A 15,493-nucleotide genomic window follows, 5' to 3' on the forward strand; every position below is an offset into this window, starting at 1 on the left:
TAATTATCAAAGTTGTATTTCATACAGAGATAAGATAATGGTGTCTTTTAGGTCCTCATCTTGACCAAAATAATCTGGTTGTTTGAAGTATCTCAGTAATTGTCTATTCCATTTTCTTCACTTTCCATTTGCTACTGCCTCTGGTGCATCTGTGATTAATCCCCTCGCTTTTTTTTTTTTTGGCCTCTGTTTCAGTGGTGCAATCTGTGTATTGACTTGGTAGCCTTCACCAGTGACATTTTCAAGGGAGCCGTATTCCAGTCTTTGGATGGAATCATCGTCTCTGCGAACTGCAAGCTCCGAAAGATCTTCACTCTGAAGTCAAAGCCTCGAGACACAGCTGACAGAGATGGTGTGTTTGAGTAATTGGCCGGGCTGCTGGTCTGGTTAGGTAGGGGAAGAGTTACTGGAGAATGCAAAAACAAATCCTTACCAGGGTCCCCTTGTTTTCTTTTCCTGCCTACCTAAAGTGTCGCACAGAGGATGAGTGTGTGTACAGATAGACAGGTGATAAGTCTTTTGTTCCTTAAAATTTTTCTTTAAGTTATATTATTATACATGTCTTCTATATATTATTATAGTTCTTTTAACTAATATTTTAAACATCTTTATAAACATTTTAAGGAAATCAGTTGAGAGAGAACATACTATTTTCTAATCATGCAAAAATAAAAAAGGGTTGGAGATTTTTTTTCTTCCTCCAAAATTGCTTCAGAGGAAAGTCCATGAAGTCAATGTACTCATTCAGTTTCTTACCATCTAGGACGCATATGCTCTTCCCAGTTCGGCTTCAGCAGCTTTAATCAGAAGAAATGTTATGGATACTTAGTGGGCGCATGCTCTGCACATACCACTGGTCAGGGAACTGTGGAATGTACAGAGGAAATAGCAGTCATAATAGTTAATAATAGCTGATGTAATAATAGCTGGCACTTAGACAGGCCGGTCAGGTTTGCCGAACCTTCAAAGTGCCAACTCTCAAGTGATCCCCACAGCCGCCGCCAAGTAAAGTAGTAGGAGTACTTGCCAGGATTCTATAGTTAGGTCATTTCAGAGGCTGAGACCCAGGGCGCTAATGACTCTAGACTCACCATAATTTCTCACCTCCCAGGTGGCTCCCTTGTAACTTTCCCTCTAGTGTTCCTAGGATACAACTACGTGGAATAATCAGTACTTAGAAAGTAATATTTGATAATCATGAGAAATGAAAGATTTATCACGTAAATAAATAGGAATGAATAGTTGCAGGTACTACTAGTCTCCAGAGGATAATAGTGTAATGTCAGGAGCACTGGGCTTAGAATCCAGATTCAAAGGCTCACTGTGATTTAAGGTCTCGAGAAGTGCGTGTGGACTAGATGTTTTCTAAGGTTTCATTCAGCTTTGGAGCCTGTGGTCATTAGTTCCCTGGTTTCCCTCCCTTGGTTTTGAGCCCTCCATAACTGATTGCCGGAATCAAAAACATCATTTCCTGGTGGCCGGCCTCTTGGTGATAGGCCTCGGACATCAATTGGACAATAATTCCAGGTGCGTCCTCGTGGAACCCCTCCCCTGCCTGCCTTGGAGGTTCCAGAGTCACCCTCCCCTCATGCCCACCCACAAGCATGTGAGGAATCCAAAGAACCTGATTTTTATTCATTTGATTACAACTTATAAGATCATGTTTTTAAAATTATTTAAATTATTTAAAATTATTAAGATCTTAAAAGGCACTAAGTGATTGTGAAATGTTCCATTTAATTATGGATTGGGGGCAGAAGAGAGAAACAACTGCATATGAAATCATTCCTTGTCTTGTGATATGCCTTCCATGTCGTTTGTGTTTGCTGCCTGGTGCTGTGGGGCCTGTTTCCTTTGTGGACTGGTCTGCTGTCGCCTGTCCTGGCCCTTGTTGTCCCCTTTGCTTTCTAGCTGACTCAGGTCTCATCCAGAAAGCTTATTCCATTATTCAGAGCATCTGAACAAATCCCTTCCAGGAGCTAGAATGTACCTGACAAAGCCCTGCCTGTGGGGGCACGCCACGTCCATGGGCTGATTGGTTGCTTGTGATGGAGGAAGAAAAACATTTGGTCTGAAGTTCTGTGGAGTGTTTTCTAGGTAGTGAAAGCTGAATGACGGCCCCCAGCTAATGAGAAAATGGAAGAATTCACCTGGAAGTATAATTTGGACGGCTCTCAAGCGTGTGAGAGTTCTGCCACCTCAGGATGAACTGAAACAGCTTTAATTTTTAGGATAGACAGGAAACAGTCACAAGACGACTTAGTGGCCTTGAGGATTCTGGAAGTGGAACCTCATCCAGTTCTATTTAGTTAGAGAAATCCTCCTGCTCTCCAGCAGTCAGAAACATGACTGGTCAAGGAATTGGAGGCTTTGCTTTTGTCTGCCAGGACTTGGGAATCCTTTTTTTTTTTTTTTTTTTTTTTTTCTTTTTGGAAAGAAAGGAGCCCCACTTACCCTTCTCTGCAATTACATTTCTGTGCAATAAGGCAGCTGGGTGGTTCATTGGACAGAGAGCTGGGCCCAGAGTCAGGAAGGCCTGAGTCAAATTTGGCCTCAGATTCTTCACTGATTGTGTGACCTTGAAAAGTCACTTAACCTGTTTTCTTTAATCCATTGGGGGGAGAATGGCGAACCACTCTAGTACTCATCTGTAGAAAACCCCATGGACTCTGACAGTGTGCTGCAGCCCACAGAGGCGTGAAGAGTTGGACAAACCTGAACAATAAGAATGGTTTAGTTAAAGCTAAAAGGTCTCCATGAGCTGACCCAGATCCAAATCTGTTTCTCAGGTCATTCCAGTCTAAGACTTACATGCCTTTCAGATACATTCTTTAACTTTGGGAGAAAGTGTCAGGCTATTAAGTACTGGAAATACCATCAGCTGGATTTAGTTCTGGTTTGATTCTTACTTTGATCTTTCCCATCCTGACTTCCTCACAAGCCATATCAGTCCTTTCATTCCATTAGACATTTTTTGCATTTAAAAGAAACAATGAATGTAGAAATAAAAAATTATTGCAGAACCCAGTTGGATCCCTTTGGGGTGAGTTGGAATTTGTACTGTTCACCATATTGTAGGTCCCAGATTTAGAGGACTGAAATTTGCTCTACTTTTGTCTTGCTCCCTTATCAGAAGCTGGTGAATTTTTGTCAGCTTAATGAAAATATTTCACAAGCTTTTTCGTTTTTGTTTTGTTTCAGTTACAATATCTGGAAGGGAGACTTAGTACATTTAAAATCTTATGTGATTCTGACTTTTTTTCCTTAAAAATTTATTCTTTTGGCATATCCATTAGAGCAATTTTAAAAATACCTTTTTAAAAAAAATTCATAGTATTCTGGTTTTTTAATTATCATTATTTGTATAATAATAAATACACAAATATATTTTTATAAAACATTGGTTTTAATTCTAGCTCCATTGCTCTCCAGAATATCATATTCCAAGTCTTTTAATGTAGAAGCTGCTAAATCTTGTGTTATTCTGAGTGGCTCAACTATACTTGAATTATTTCTTTTTGGATGCTTGCAATATTTTCTCTTTGATCTGGGAGTTCCACAATTTGGCTATAATATTCATGAAAGTTTTCACTTTGGGATCTCAGGAATTGAACAGTGCCTTCTTTCAATTTGTATTTTACCCTCTGGTGCTAGAACTTCAGGAGAGTTTTCCTTGATAATTTCTTGAAAGATGATGTCCATATTCTTTTTTTTTTTATTATGACTTTTAGGTAGACCAATAATTTTTAAATTATCTCTCCTGGATCTATTTTTAGGTCAATTGTTATCATATGTGTGTGTGTGTACAAAATGAGACATTTCATGTTTTTTCTATTTTAATTTTTTTTTTATTTTACTTTATTGTATCTTGGTTTCTCATAAAGATTTTAGCTTTCAGTTGCTCAATTCTAATTTTTAAGGAATTATTTTCCTTAGTGAGCTTTTGTACTTCTTTTCCCATTTGGGGAATTTTGCTTTTTAAGGCATTCTTCTCATTAACTTTTTGTATTTCTTTTTGCAACACAATTCTCTTCCCAATTTTTCCTCCTTTTTTCTTAACTTGATTTTCAAAATCCCTTTTTTTTTTTGCTTTTCTATGGCTTGAATCCAATTCTTATTTTTCTTGAAGCCCTTGGATGTAGATACTTTGACTCTGCTGTCATCTTCTGAGAATGTGTTTTAATCTTCCTTGTCATCATAGTGATTTCCTATTGTCAGAAACTGTTTCTGTTGTCTGCTCATTTTCCTAGCCTGTTACTCTGCTTTTAGTTCCTTATTAAAATGGGGTTCTGTGTCCAGGGTAGAGGCTGCAGCTATTGTCAGAGCTTATGTTTATTGGGAGCTGTTGGGGTATCCCCTGCCCCCTACTGTAGTTATGAGACCCAAGGTGCTAAGGCAGCAGTCCGTCCTCACTGCTCACAGAGAAACCTGGGAGCAGAGGCCTCTGGGAGCTCCCACCACCACTACCTATGCCCACTCTGGATTTGTGGGTTTCCCAATGCTCTCTCACCTGCTGACCGACCTTCCCTGCAGACCTTGAACATTTGGCATCTCTGGGCTAAGAGAAAATCCATAGTGTTGCTGCTTTGCTGGGTCAGGGCAGGCATAGGGCCAGGGCCAGGGCTACTGTTTCAAAGTCTAGACAGCTAGGAAGTTCTACTAGTTTATAACTCAGACCCCTTCAGCATCTCCTTCCAAACTTGACTTCACACATGGCACCAGAACGTTGTCTGAAAACCCAGTTTGCTTAGTTGAGAAAGATTCCTAAGCAGATTAGCTCAAGGATGATCTTTTTTTTTTAACTACAGCTTTACTCCTACTACCTATGGGACCCTGGCAAAGTCATGTAACCATTATCAAAGTGCTTCGGTTTCCTCAAATGTAAAATGAGAATAATAGCATCTTCCTTGTTGTGGTGATCAAATATCTGTCACATAATAAATATTTGTTCTTCCTTCTCTTTCAAAGACCATCTGCTAAAGTAATACTGTACCAAAGATCTGTGTAATTAGAGAAATGGGCTACACCACTACCATTACAGATTTCATAATGTATTAATGGAAAAGTACTCATTTTCCTTATGAAGATTAGAAACTTCTATAAATGGGAAACTGCCATCATCTGTCTATATCATGAAATCAAAACATTAATTGAAGTTATAGATTTAACATGTATTCATATTTGTAAGATCCTCAATTTATCACTAGAAGGGACCTCAAAGGCTATCCAGGCCAACTCTTAAGTATATATTAGGGTGCTGAAGCCTAGGAGGATGGTATGGCCAAGGTTAAGAAGCCAGGAGTGACAGTGATTCTAGTTTTCCTGACTTACATTCTAGGGCTTTCTCATTGTCTCTAGGAATTTCATAAAATAATTGCTTTTCTAAACTCTTTACAAAAAGATATTGATAAGTGAAGATTAGTTGAATGATCCTTATGGCTTTTCTTAGAATTTTTCACCAGATTATAGATTTAGACATCATTTTGAGTTATTTCCTACTGTGGTGAATTTTAGTGATCATATTTACATTTAGCCTGTTTTTTTTTTTCCCCTTTTAATTCTAGTTAGCTAGTAATCAGCTGCAATTTTCTTTAATTTTGAAAGCACATCAGAAGTGATCATTTAGGTCCTTGATTCTATTGAAGGACACTCATTCTCTCCACCAGTGTAGCTCATGCCCTCTCTAGTGCACAGAAGGATTCTTTTTGCCCACGGCCATTTATGTGCCAAATGTGCTATTCATCCATTGGCTTTCTTAAGTTATATTGGCTTTTGTTTTCACATCGGTGTTCTGATCCCACCTGTGACTTTGTAGCCGATAATGAGCAAGTCACTTGATGCCATTGTAGTAACCATGCTAGAGAGAAAGAGACTCAAAGAGAAAGAGAGAGGTAGAGACACAGAGAGAGAGACAGACATTTATAGGTCTAAAGATCTATACCTATGCGTTTATCAGTGAATTCATCATTGTGAAGTGAATTTTTTTTCTTTATTTTTAGATATATATGGTGCACCTTTTACAACAGATGAGCCTACAGATATCATTCCTCGAAGCTGTCAGTTAACTACAGATGTACCTCAGGTTACACAGCTGCTAAATATGACAAAGCTTCGCCAAACAGAAATGAAATTTGGAGGTCAACCATTAACATCAACAGAACCAGGTATATAAACCCAGACTTGAAATGCAGTCATTTATTTAAAGTAAATTAAACATTTGACTTTTAAATTTTGTTTTATAATTGAAGTGAAAAACCGAAATATCAAGTTGTTTACTAACCAACTAATAAAAGTGCGGAGAAATTAGATTTCCTGCTTCCTCTTCACTTAAATAGTGTTAATTGACTTTTGCATTTGTGATGTTTGGAAACTGAGAAAATAATATAGGCTAAAAACAACCCAAATAAAGCATTCAGTGTTTTTTGTGACAGACCCATTTGTAAATCTGGTGGTTTGTAAATCTGGTGTCATGTCCTCAGCATTAGCTTTCAAGCTCTTCACCAAATGCTTTTTAGGCTACTTTTTTTCCCCTTCGGTTTTCTTCCCTTAGCTCTTTTGAAGAATATAATTCAGTGTCTCACTTGTCTGGTGGAGCTTTTTTTGTTCAATCCAGTGGATGGATATTCATTAAATGTCTGCTGTGTTTTCTGTCTTCTAATAGGTATTTTAAGATGCATGCGTGCACACGCACACACACACACACACACACACACACACACACAGAGCTTTAGCCTATTCTAAAACCTCCTATGTAGTTAGAGAGACAGGAGATACATGTGTGAAACCCTGAAAATTCGTTGGAAGTACCATACAAGTATATAGAGAAAAATGGAAATGGAAACAATTATAGATAATATCACTCAGAGAGGAATGGTAGCAGAAGACTCGGTATGCAGGGATTGTGTGGAGACGGTTGGGGGGGGGGGTGCTCTTGCCCTTGGCCTTGAGAAGCAGTCTGTCTTGCCGGGCCCCTCCCAGCCAGGTTCATTTTAGTTACAGATAATCTTTGAGAAATTCTTGTGGATAATTCTTTGTGCCCTTGTCCTGTCTCCATCTGTGTCTTTTACCTGGCCTTCCCTTCTAGTGGCCTCTTTGAGTGGGTCTGATTTTGACGTTCTTTCTCCTTCTGCCTCTTGCCCTGTGTCCCACCTATTAGCCTTCCATTCATCTGTGTTAGACCATCTCTTCTAGTTTTTGTCTTGCTGAGGACTTTAGAATATATCTGCTGCAGATAGGAAGTCCTGCTAGTTGGAGACATTCTGAGATTTGCCCAAGATCAGTCTGATAGCAGTGACTACCTTGGGCTGGAAGGCCTTGAGCCAGGAACAGCAAGAGGCCATTATGCTCATCAAAGTGGGAGGTGCTAGGGGCAGCTAGGTGGCGCAGTGGATAGAGCACTAGCCTTGAATTCAGGAGGACCTGAGTTCAAATCTGACCTCAGACACTTAACACTTCCTAGCTGTGTGACCCTGGGTAAGTCACTTAACCCCAGCCTAAAAAAAAATTAAAAAAAATAAAAAAGTGGGAGGTGCTGGTATGTGATTGTCCCTGCTGTGAAGACAGCTCGCAAAGGAGGAGGGTCAGAATCTGAGGAAAAGGAGACAGCGTGACAAGGAGTGTCATTGGCTAGTGATGGTACTGGAAAGTTCTCGAGAAAGGGGAACGTGGAAGTATCTTTAATGAAAATAAGGGGGCTGACAGAACCATGTATCTTATATCAATTTACGAGAGATAGCATGATTTGGACTTGGGAAGACCTAGAGTCAAATTCTGATTTTCTTTAAGCTGTGTCTGTAGCACTCACCTCACAGTGTGATTGTGAGGCTATGTCTTTGTAAAAATACATTGTAGAGTGTAATTGGGCAGTGTAATTGTCCCTTACCACTATGCCCACATATTGTCAACATTTTAGTCTCCATCTGTCTTAGTCTTATCTGTCTTAGACTGTTAAGTCTGTGAGGGGTAACAGCTTTGTAGCCAGCAGTGGGCATGCCAGCTGGCCTGAATTTAAGTTATTGAGAGCTTTCACCACTTTGTGTGGTTAGAAACTATCCTGTGAGTTGGGAACATCAAGGAATGTGCTTAATGACTAATCTTAGAAGGTTGTTTCCAGGATCAAAGGAGACAGTGTAATAATAGATAACACAGTGAGATCTAGCACAAAATATATCAGTGTAGTACTATCTGAGATGAGTCCAAAATGTCATATCTCAACATCAGACATTTCTGAAGCAATTGGAAGTTTGGAAGGCATTTGCCAGACATGTATAACCTCAAGCCCCAAACCAGCTCTGTGGGACAGCTACTAAAGTTTTCCTGGGTCTCCGAAAGATAAAAGGACTTATCCACAGTGAATAAGGGTCACACAGGCCTAGGTCTGAGTCTCCATTATAACTCCTCACAGAAACATTTTTGATGTTGGCGTCAATGGGCATTTGTTAAGTACCTCCTTAAAAATGCAAAAATTCTCTTTTATCATCTATTGCTCATTTTGTATCTAGTGATGATTTTCTGTAACAAATAGTTTTTCAGATGCAATTAGATAAAATTTAGGCTTTAAGTGTTTTCAATTTTTATTTTGTTCTTCGAGTTCATTATTATAACAAATATTTATTTAATAAAAATGCTGCCCTTCATCGAGTGTTTTCTATGTGTCTTTTTACTTCAGAGTTCAAGGACACTGTTAGTATGCATTGGGTTAAGAGGGTATTTGGGTGTTACCTACCTCATTAATTCAATTTTCTACTTAAATTAAAATTCCTTCCCAGAGTTTATATCATCTTGTCCCAAGTGGGCAATAGACTGTCCATGCAAGGTTGTGAGCATGGTATCCCAGTGAATAATAACATTCTACTTGGCTCATATACGCAGAGAAATAAGGATAGTTCAGTCAGCATATAACTTATGTCCCAAAAAGCTCTCTTGCAGACATCCTCATTTCTATTCCCATAATGTGAGATGGCTGGAGAAATTCTTTCATTTAGGATGCTTCTCAGGGTTATATGAGCATCTACTCTGACTTCTAGTACCTTTTGCCACAAATAATACTCTGGTCTTCCAGCATTTGTTACCTTTTCATTTATTGATTAATTGTTGTGCAGCAAGTAATTGCTACATGTGGTTATAGGAAAATCTAATTTGAAAGCTAGGGGTAGTGTCCCAGGCTACCATGGGAAGATCCTCTGAAATAGGAATAGAACTTGGACCACCCTTGTCATTGGATGGCTCTAAGAAACCTGTTCTATAAACTTCAAAGCTCAGTGGGTATTGGGATAAGCAGTTATCATAAATAGTAAAATAGTAAGGTTTCTTCATCATGGAAAACCCAGGAAGTAATTTTTTCTCTTTCCAACAATTTGCTTTTGCATGTCCCAAAGGCTTGATTCCCAACAATGATTGAACTTCATGATTGAATGAATTCTACTCTCTTGATTGATGAATAAGTATGGGGAGGCAGAATAGAGTAGTTGACAGAAAGCTATCCTTGAAGCCAAGAAAACCTGAGTTCAAGTCCTGACTCTGACACAGCAAGTCACTTAACATCCTGGTACTCTCTGCAGCTTCCTAAGACTCTAAGTTGTTGAGAAGAAACCATCTGAGCTGGTAGAGATAGTGTGCTGCCCAGGGAGATCCCTACACCAGTGAATCCCAGAGCCGGATCCTGCCCTTCTCAGTGCATTGTTGTCAGACCCTAAACTGTAGACAACAGCTGCTTGTTTTTTTACAAAAGCTTGTGGGTTTTTTTTCCAATAAGCACAAATACTCCTAAGAGTCTAGAGCTTTCCAGTATTTGGTGAGTCTCATATAACTTAAGAGAGAACAGAACTATGTTAAACACCTTCTTTTATATTTTAAAAATCATTGTATTTCTAGTGAAGTGTGATGTGAGCAGTATTATTAAATAAGTGAAAACTTTTTTTTCCTTTAATGTCTACTTGATGAGGTGTTAGGATTGTAAAGCTAGCAGAGAACCTGATTATTTTTCATGGTATCCAAATTTAATGGAATCGAGAAAATCAGGTCTGATTATTTGAATGGAGTAGTTGGCTCACTAATGATAAGATGCACTGGTCCACTTAGCACAAATCAAAGCTTGTAATTTACTTAAATATTAACAGGTAATTGGAATAAACATCTTTGTTCCTGAACAAACAGTGGCATTAGGGTGAGGGTTTGGAAAGGGGAGTCTTCACTATATTTGTCTCTTTTGTCTTTATCTCTGTCTCTGTGCCTCCTCCTCCTTCTCCTCTCTCTATGTCTCCATCTTTATCTATGTCTTTCTGTCTCTCTGTCTCTGTCTCTCTTTTTTTCTCTCTTTCCTGATTGGTAAGATGATACTACTACCTTATGGCAAAGAAGTATTTTCTCTAGAACTATGATGTTGTCTTCTTTCTCTCACAATGACAAAAGCCTTCTTGGAATCCTAATTTGTACCTTGTTGAGAGGAGGGTCGTAAGAAGAACGCCTATGAAGTATAATCTAAAAAATAGATGAAAGGAGTTTGGAATACTGTTACTGAAAGTGGAAAAGAAACAAGTAATAACTTATTTCAGATCCTGTCAGTTAGTTGTAAAGAAAATCAGCAGCACACTTGTCAGCTGTATCATTTCACAACCACTGAAAGTGAAAACTTCTACTTTTCCTTGCATTTTGAATAGTTTTTGCTCTCATTAATTTACAGCAAATATAACAGTTTCTCTTACAGTGTCAGTACAATAAGCGTTTATTAAGCACCTACTACATGAACTACCCCAGGCTTTTCTTCTCATATAAATGTGAAAATGAAGTTTAAGCCCGACTCCTTAAATTAGCATTAAAAAAAGTTTGTTATGAGAAAGGTGTCAGCAACTGTTTAGAAAATAGATTACAGTCTTTCTAGATCATATGAGCAACAAGATAGCAAACTAGACATTTTCTCAGATTCCCACAGCCTCTCACACTTCTCCAAAACAGAAATTATATACCAAAAATAAAGCTATTTCATCTATTTCCATAGTCTAAGACACTTGGAATTCAAAAGAAAGTTTAAAAAAAAAACAGGAACTGATGCTCCCTGAGCTTACTGAGGCACCCATTCCTGATCTCCTAGACTACTGGCAGCAAGGCTGCCCCTAGCAGACCCAATGACACGACACAGGCTTACATCAAAACTACATCCCTTTTTCACCCCTTCTTTCCAGTGTCAGAGAGGCCCAAGCTCCAGGCTGTGGAATTTTCTTTAGGCCTTGGCGGCCAGCTTTGCCAAAGCCCTTCAGGAATGAAAGCCTGCTGCTAAGTACAGTGGGCGAAGCTCTGAACTGCCAGTAACTTCAGAGAGCAAGTACTGAAATGTAGATGCCAGGCCAGAGAACTAAGGAATAGAGGAAGTGGAGCAGGTCACCAGGACAGGATTTTATGCTGATGGGAACTGTTCAGCACTCCAGCAGGCCCAAGAAAAAGAGCACAGCACTCAGTTGGGGCAGAGACCTAATCTGGTAAACCATGAATTGTCTAGTATTGGGAAGATGCTGAGATATTTTGAGAATCAGTCTCCAAGGAAATATTCAGAAGTAAATGATAAAATAAAGTAAGAAAAAAGACTGAAAGTCCTAAAGATTCCAGAAAGAAGAAATATTTTAAAAAAAGATAAATCAATAGAAAAAACAGTAACAACAAAAAGAAATATGGCTTCCAGATGTAGTAAACAAGATTAGACATCTATCAATAAAACTACAAAATGAAGAAAAGTAATGGAACATTTGACAAGACAGAAGATGCTGATGAAGTTGAGAACATGAAACCACAACAGTGTTTAAATAGTGATTTAAAAGAGAAAAGAGAATTATGAGATCAGAATGTTATGTCCTCTAAAGCATTAGTAATAAGCAGAAGAGAAAAACTGGAATCTGCAATGACAAGCCTTAGCAAAGAAACAAAATAAAGAATAATAAATTGAGAATATAAACACACAAAAGACAGCCTGGGAGAAGAAAAATAAAAAACAAAACATTAAAATACACTCACTGCAGGATACGTTGAGACAACCTAAGGATCAGGAAGCTTCCAGAAGAACATGACAGGATGAAAAGTGTTATTACCATAATGAAGGAAATAACAGAATAGAACTATCCAGAACTTCTGGATATAAAAAAATGAAATTGCAATAAGGAGGAAATGACAAATTACCTCCAAGAAAAAATCAAACAAACAGAAAAAAACTCAAAACTCAGAACTTTAAGACACTTTGGTTAAATTTAACAATTAAGAAATAATTTCTGCAAGTCATCAGAAGGAAAATCTTCAAAAACAAAGGGAAGGACGTTTAAAGACAATTCTGCACCCACTAGAAAAATGAGGAGAGAGTGGAATAATGTGTTCTGAAGAGTACTGCAATACAGAATGCAGACCAGGGTGACCTGTCCTGTTCTGCACATCTGAGCCTAAATGCATAGGACAAAATATAGACATTCTATAATAAAGAAAATTTTGGAGCATTTTTTAGAATAAAATCATTTGTTTCTTGAACACTCCAAGCAATAGAAGTGAAGGAATATTTAATAAATACAGCGATCTCTGGCATCAGAGGAATACGTTCAGTGATAGAAATATGCAATAAAGAAAAATTGAATTCAAAACTTCCAAGCATGATTAATTTATTAATAAGGCTAGCAGTTGCCAATAAATAGGAGGCTCCTCAGTAGTCAAGAATGCATCTGACCATCAAGGCAGTTCTTCTGTAGTTGTACAGGGGGAAATAGACAGTGACTCAATCTGGCAGAAAAAAAGAAGTATCTCATTTTTATTGGTTAGTGCTAAGGTCACTTATATATAATTTACATCAGTTAATCACCAGGTAGGTTAATATTCTTTAGAATATCCCATGGTTGACAATTTCTGAGAAAGAACAGGACAATTTGTGGTCTATATGCTAGCAAGTTCTAACATTTTAGAATATAGCTGAGGATATTGACTCTGAAAACTCCAAAGGAGAACCTATTGCATGGAGGGAGATTTGTGTTGCAAAATGAGGGATTAATAGTGGCAGGTTTAAAAAGTTCAAGTTCATATACTAAGGGAGAGCATTATATAATAGCTTGATTATTAATATATAGTGAATTAAGCCTTACTAAAATATTAAAAAATAAAGTGGGGTGTCCATTTTCAATTCCATAACAGAAAGACCAGTAAGAGACTTCTTTCTAAATGTATACAAGGAAACAGGGTGAAAGCAGAATCTGGTAGAGGTAACAATGAAAAAATCGACGGGAGCATGTACAGAACCTGGAAACACCTTGTCTACAGGTGATTACTTCTTTTGTGAGACTATATTTGCAATATAGGAAAATTCATGAAAAGCAGGGAAGGGATCAGTGGTTTAGAGAGGAATGGGTGTTGAACCAGGATCAACTTAAAGATTAAAAAGAATAAAATTATCGCCTCAAAAAGAAAAAGTGCCTAAAGAGGTGCAGATAAGGAAGAAAAAGATATAGAAAAGGGGAGAAAATGAAAGAGGCCTACTTTGGGGATGGAGGGAATTTTACAGATGAATGCTTCTTTGAGTTAAAGGAGAATGTGGGACCTTATATCAGATGAGTCCTGGTGCTTTGGGTGCCTGAAAAGGCTCCAGGAAGAGGAGAGTTAGAAACAGGAAAGCATAAACTGAGCAGAGATTTCTAGGCAAGTATAAGTGTGGATAAGGGGAAAGATCAATGAGAAGGTATAGATCAGTGTAGTAGGAACAAAGAAAGGTATCATAGGGCAGTGTCCTCTTTAACAGTTTCAATAATAACTATTGTTCTGAAAAGAATATACACTGGAAAAAGGCAATTCACAAGATAAGCCCTACTAAGACAATAGCAGAAAATTCCTGTAGTCCAGAACCTAGAATGGATACTCTGGAAACTTTGATTGTATAAAGAATACTGAAAAAAGGAAAAATCAGATATAGGGTCTACGAATCAGAAAAGTCAAGAATAAATAAAAAGAGAAGATGCATAATGAGGAAAATACAATGAAATATCATTTTGGAAAATGTTATAAAAAATAAAATTTTTAAAACCTAGTTAACAGGACTAGCTAAAAAAAAAGAGAAAAAGGGAGAACTTACCATACTAAGAAGGAAAAAGGAAAATCTATAACTAGATAAAATCAAGAGAGAAGTAATTTTAAAAGAAAAACCCTAATGGAAAAAAGGGATAACAAGAAAGAGGATTAGGAATGAAAGTGAGACCCAGTAGGAATAAGGCAAACTTAAGAAAAGACTAAAGGAACTTAATACTGTGTTTTTATCTGAAAGGAGCAAAGGGGCTCATAATTTTGGAAAAAAAACTAATTTTAGAAATGGAGGAAAACATAAACCTAATCCTTAATATCAAATGTGAATGGATTGAGCTATTCAAAAAATAATAAGTAGTGACAGATTGGATAAAAACAAAACTCTAAAATTGATTGCTTATAAGAAACACATTTAAAAAAACAAAGACATAATAAAACAATAACAAAATCCAAGGGAATGGGGGGAGGGGGATTATTTCAAATCAGCTAAATCTAGAAAAGTAATAGTTACTACAATCATGCTATCAGACAAAGCAGATATGATGAATTGAACCATATAGAAAAAAACATCAATAATAAATGTATAACTATTTCAAAGTTTGATTTTTTTTGTACAGCAAAACAACTTTGGACATGTATACATATATTGTATTTAATTTATACTTTAACATATTTAACACATATTGGTCAACCTGCTATCTGGGGTGGGGGAGAAGGAGGGGAAATATTAGAACAAAAGGTTTGGCAATCGTCAATGCTGTAAAATTACCCATGCATATATCTGGTAAATTAAAACTATAAAAATAATAAAAATAATAATAAATGTATACTCTTCAAATGCTTGAGTATCCAAATTCATAGAGGAAACAGTTGAGTTTCAAGAAGACCGTAACATAATACTAATAGGAAATTTGAATAAGTCTCTCAGTTTTTAATGACTCTAAAAGAAAAACAAAAGGGAAAATGTTAAATCAAGCAAGATTCTGGAGAAATTAGAGTTTAAAAAAATTTTTAAAGCATTTTCTAAATGGAAAATAAAAGAGCAAACATTTCTCATTATCACATGGAACCTGTACAAAAACGGACTAGGTATTAGAGCACAGAGATATGTAAGCAAATGTAAAAAGGTAAAAATAGTTAATACATCCTTTACAGACCAAAATACATAAAATTAATTGGTTGTGGAAGCATGAAATTTGGGAATGAAGACTTAATAATGAATTTTTAATGAATAGGTCAAAATAAAAAATCAGAAATAATTATAAAACAAAATTATGATTAAATACTATATCAAAATGTCTAGGATACAGCTAAAACTGTCTTCTGCATCAAAATCATAACCTTACATCAACAAAATACAAAAAATAAAATTAATAAACTAAATATGCATTAAAAAGAAGAAAATAAACCTAAAATAAGTACAGAAGAGATAAAAAATTAAAGGGGAAGTAGATAAATT

The 15,493-nt window shown here is 37.0% G+C and overlaps 1 protein-coding gene across 2 annotated transcripts in view; it reads left to right on the forward strand.

Annotated features, from left to right (window-relative positions):
* CFAP20DC (CFAP20 domain containing) overlaps positions 1–15,493 on the forward strand; it is a 195,500-nt gene that overhangs the window by 66,030 nt on the left and 113,977 nt on the right. For both annotated transcript variants that reach the window (XM_074284241.1, XM_074284242.1), the window contains exons 6-7: positions 196–352; positions 6,000–6,164. In XM_074284241.1, the coding sequence (XP_074140342.1) occupies positions 196–352; positions 6,000–6,164 (322 nt within the window). The remainder of the gene's footprint in view (positions 1–195; positions 353–5,999; positions 6,165–15,493) is intronic.

This window comes from Sminthopsis crassicaudata, chromosome 1 (genome assembly GCF_048593235.1).
Source record: "Sminthopsis crassicaudata isolate SCR6 chromosome 1, ASM4859323v1, whole genome shotgun sequence".
NCBI lineage: Eukaryota > Metazoa > Chordata > Mammalia > Dasyuromorphia > Dasyuridae > Sminthopsis > Sminthopsis crassicaudata.